The sequence below is a fragment of the Lagopus leucura genome, unplaced genomic scaffold, assembly GCF_019238085.1.
Source record: "Lagopus leucura isolate 7727_CA_CO unplaced genomic scaffold, USGS_WTPT01 267-0_obj-0_obj, whole genome shotgun sequence".
NCBI classification, from domain to species: Eukaryota; Metazoa; Chordata; class Aves; order Galliformes; family Phasianidae; genus Lagopus; species Lagopus leucura.
In genome coordinates, this window is record NW_024966856.1 from 1 (window position 1) to 5,080 (window position 5,080).

General features: G+C 41.2%; 1 protein-coding gene across 1 annotated transcript; it reads right to left on the reverse strand.

The window, feature by feature from the left end:
- Positions 1–11: 11 nt before the first annotated feature.
- Positions 12–4,760, reverse strand: LOC122192832 (ceruloplasmin-like; the record flags this gene model as incomplete). The annotated part of the gene is made up of 7 exons (XM_042893497.1): positions 12–605; positions 1,401–1,613; positions 2,483–2,633; positions 3,172–3,383; positions 3,509–3,649; positions 4,205–4,344; positions 4,623–4,760. Coding segments are annotated over 7 exons (1,354 nt in total), but the record flags the coding sequence as incomplete, so codon positions are not given.
- Between the last annotated feature and the right edge of the window lie 320 nt (positions 4,761–5,080).

Consider the following 5,080-nt stretch of genomic DNA (forward strand, 5'->3'; position numbering starts at 1 on the left):
TTTTTTTCACACGATGCCATTCGGTATGGGATATCTCTGATCAAATTTGACGGGTCCCCTCCCAGTTCCTCATGTCTTTGGCAGGACATGAGAGGCTGAAAACCTGAGCTATCCTTGTGTGCACACAGCATTGCTCAGCAACAACTAAAATATCAGTGATTTTTGTCACAAATCCAAAACACATCATATCAGACACCATGAAGAAAATTCACTCTATTGCAACTAAAAGTAGGACACATGGCGACATCATCGGAGAAGGACCATAAATGCATTTGTATGTTTACAGCTCACTTGAAAAGAAAATGCCAGGATTGCAAAGAGGAAATGGTATAGAGGAGAACTTGTTCCTTTGCATTCTGCGCGTTCTTTCCCTCCCTTGTACAGAGTTTTAACAAACCTTTCCTTGTGATATTGATGCCGCTCAAATTCCCATGTCCTGTTAGGGGAATAGTCCCATTCAACTTCCACGGCAGCAACATAATGTGTCTTCTCGTGCACATATAGGGATGGATCCACATTCCACCAATGACATGGTTTCACTTTGTATTTCTGCTTCATGCCCCCTCTGTAGTGATCCGTTGTCAGGCACGATACTTCAAAAATTCCTAGAGGTTGTACTGGAAGTTAACACTTCACAACAAAAATCTTTTTGTTGCTCTTAAAACTGTATTATCTCACAGATGTAGAAGCTAAGAAAATCAAAGCTTTAGCATGAAGAGCTTGCACACTGTTTGCTACTCTTCACACACAAGCTGTACACAGTTTTAGCATCCCCATGGATCAAAATATCTGCTATGTACAGTTGCTACCTAAGCATAACATGCACACAGGTAAGCAGTTTCTAAACAAGAAACCGTGTATTTCAAGCCTTCAGATATCTTGTATATCAGTCCTGAACCAGAAAGGAAGAAAGAAAAGACTACATTTTTTACTCCTTTCAGTTATTTTGTTCAAAATTAAAAATATCTCCACACCATTTCTTTCAGAAATTACTTCAATGTACTCATGGTCAAACCTGTGGTTTTTAGCCACTGTTACACAAAAAAAGATGAAATAAAAGCCTGCTCTTAGTTGTTTTAAGGGTACAATTCTACAGCGTTTGGCACATGAAGACAACATAGCACATGGGAACTAGTAGAGTGACTACTCCCAAAATCTGGTGAGGTTCAGAAGGAAAGCAGGATCCTGCCTGTTTAGTGGCAGAGCTACACAAGAACATCAAAGGGCTTCAGCTGTGGCAAGAGAGCCTTTGCCAGGCAAAGGCCAATAGCAGTTTTTATGCCAGTCAGAGGAAGCGCTACAGTGAATTTCTATAGCTGTGTAATACCGCTCTGTCTGGGATATAGGCTGAAAACAAACAAAAAAGTAACCAAACCACCACCACCAAACGGGACACTTACCTTCAGAATCAGGCTTCATAATGGCCGTAACAAATGTGTGTGGAAATAGATTTGTTGTATCCTTTCTTGTTTCTTTTGTTATGAATGTGTTTTGTGAAAAGTATATCCCATGAACATCGACTTCTGACCCCAAGCCCATCAAATGCCAGGAAATCACATCACCTTTACACATCTCGAGACCAGGTTGGTTTCCATACATGTAACCATTAATGGCTGTAGAAGATTTGAAGAAGTAAACCCAATGTTGATTAACACAACTTAATTCTGCAATACAAATTAAATTACATTTAAATATAATATTTAAAAATAAGTATACTTTAAATCTAATGTGGTGTCTTACAGTGACAAAGATATTGATACTAAAATACTTTATCACAGCAGCAAAACTAGAGGATCAGTTCAAGCAAAAACAACTTTTTAAACCTGGTACTTAAAAACAATTTCAAACTGTTCTCACTTTCGGTGTCTAAAGCACAGGGACCTGACCACCTGCAATCTTCACTGCTTTATACAGCAATGGCTCTATATTCACACAGCAGAGATGATCCCAAACGTTGCTAGTTCAAGTTAATAATTCTTACTCCTATGTAGACCTTCCAAAGGCTGAGCCTTTGCCAGATGCCACTGGAATGCTTACTATCGTAGCTCTGTAAATAGGAGAAATGCCACTTTCACTGTACGGGCGTCCACAGTGCTGGTAAAGAAATCCAGCTATGGACAAAAAAGTAGTCTTTTCAGCAACATCTTCTATAGGGTAGAGGTCAGTTCCTCTTGTTACCTGGCTGCATTCATAGTGGTCACATGTGGGCTGCAGACCCTGTTCCTTTGTGTCTTTTGAAAGAGGTACGTAACAGTGCCAAATAGCCCACTGCTGACACTGCTCTGCCGTCTGTACATTTGAACTGACAACCACACTGACTTGAAATTGAATTGCTTTCAAATACGGTCTGTTCCAATTGAAAGGAAATTAGCATCTCTGTTATCATACAGTGTCCCAATCTCCACTGTGAGCTCACAAAGATAAAAAAAACCAGCAGAAAGCAAGCATTTGACTAGCAAAATATAAAAACCAATTTTCTTACAGTGCATTTTGTTAGATTCTTGGAAGTCCTCGTTATCTTTGTCAATTTCATTAGGATTTAATGTAAACATCAAAATATTGTCATCCAAGTACCAGCTCAGATTCTCATCAAATACTGTGGCAAGTAGGAAAAACTCCCTGGTCACACTTCTCTGTTGAGAAAAAAATAGCACAACGGAAAATAAAATTTGGTGAAGAGATCATGCCAGGAAAAAAAGTCCACAGTAAAAATCATAGAATGTGTATATTAATTTGAGTATAATTCTCAAACTAGTGTAGATGCACGCATTGAAACTTCATTCAGATGACCCTAGAGCTGTCTACCTGCTGTCTGAGGTGCACAGATATCTGCTGCCGATGGCCCTTCCACCAGCAGCAGCCACCTCCAGAAACAGATCCACATACTGATCTTTAAAGTTTCCACAATTTTCTAGTTGTTCTCATCCTACGTAAAACTTGAAGGCTAATGATTGTGACATTGATTTCATAACGCAGTGTCTGCCTATGTGGAACCAGGCTGATTTTGCTTTTTTTTAAAACAAAACAAAACAAAACAACTTTTTTTCCCCATTTCTTATACTCCTCTCAGTGCATGGGCTGGATGGTGACGTGCAGAGCCCAGTTCAGGAAAAGAAAGCAGATTCAGTTACAGTGAGGCAAATGCTTCCATGTTTTTCCTCTTTGACTGACCTGTTTTGCAGAAGGGAGTAGAGCTCCTTTCCTGCACACCACAAGAGGACCCACAAGGCCCGAACTGGTGTCTCTGACTGAATCCACAGCTGAGTAATAAAACCAAGTTAAGCAGTCTGGATCTTGGTCTGTGGGGCCCACATCTTCCGGCACATTCCACTCATACGTAAACGTAGCACCAGGACTGACATGGGAGGCTGGAGATTCAGCATCTGTTACAGAAACCAAAATTAGGAATTAAGCCTAATGAAACCTGTTTACTTTTTTACCTTTATCGCATTTCTGTATGCAACAGCTTGTTCTCTGCTGCTTGCAAGGCCTCTCTCCACAGGCGCACCTCTGGATGCAGTTCCGTACAGCGCTCCCTCCTTGCTCTTGTGGGAACTCACACCATGGGGCTGGATGCTGAATGGGCGGCTGGCATTATTTCGGAAAGTCACCCTGACGCTCTCGCCCACTTCCGCCTTGATAACAGGTCCTGGAAAAGGTCACAAAATCTGATTTTGTGTCAAATGATGCAGCAATCACAAGCTCGTAACGCTGCCTGCTTTTCCCGTTGTAGGTTAGCTGCCCCTGAGCTTGTCTGGCCGCAGACAAGGTCCCTGCTGCATGGCCCAAGTCCATGGCATCCCGGCTGCGACTGGACTGCTCACCTCCCACGAAGGCCCTGTGTAAACAGGACAGTTCCTCCCTTTGGAAAGGGACCTGCAGACATTAGTACCAATCTCAAACTTACTCCCAAACCTTGTCAGAAGCAGCCAGCTTATGAACAGGGGTGGAATTGCCTAGTCTGGCTTTGTAATTCAGCTTGCCCTTTGAAGACCATGGCATACTCCCTCAGGCAAGTTGGGGATGATCACAGCATTCCCTTTAAGAACTTTGCATACACCCCAAGGTGGCTGCAGGCATAGGGGTCTGAAGGAGGAAGGGAGCACCAAGGAGGGAGGAGGTGAAAGGGCACTATTGGCCAGGCAGTAGAAGTCATGCTTTCCTCTGATAAATCTTTATTATAAAATCTTTCTAAATATCTTACCTAAGAGACCAAGATGTTCTTCATCCAGGAGCCTTTTTTTATGTGCCGTGAAAGTACCATCTGTGTATTCCCTGTAAATGGCTTTTTTGTAAGAGCCACCAATTCTTGTCTCACTTCGTTCAAAAAATACAGAAGATTCACTGTGTGAAAGACATTGGAATGGATGCAAAAAAATTCAAGTCACAACACTGCAATTCCTCTTCAGCCCAGTGACACTGCTAACACTTCAGCAAAATTTATCTTAAGATCACAGGAGAATGAACTGATGTGTTTTGATATTTATCTCAGCTTTAATATTTAAGCAGAGCTGGGGACAATGAAATTCTACTTAAAAGCAAATTCTACCATAAGGCTTACCCCCTATTCAGCATGCTCATATCAGATCTCCTTGAAAGTGAAACTACTTGAAGGCATTTACCTGTCAGCAATTAATTCTTGTCCTGTAAAATGGTTAAAGGCAGATGGGCCATAATTCCAGATAATCTCTTCAGCAGCAATGAAGTACTGTCTTATCTTTGTAGTCTCATTGTGATTTATTTGGATTTTCTGCAAGTTTCTACTTTAAAAAGGGCCTGCATACCACCTGGAAAAAATGATGTAAGCAAATTGAAGATACTGCAATTTATTTTTTTCCCCCCTACGATTCTAATAGCTCTTTGTCTTATCTGGAGAATTCCTGCTAAACCAGGTACTAAAAGACAGACCAGGTTTTCCTCTAAACCTAATCAGTGGCTCACTTGTGAAACTCTTAGGCCTTTGTACCCTAGAAGACCGATCCAATAGTGAATCTTCTTGCTGAAGGTACAAACAGTTAAAAAAAAAAAAAAAAAAAAAGTGCCCTTTTACAGCTAAATTGGGCAGTTTGTAGGATTTTCA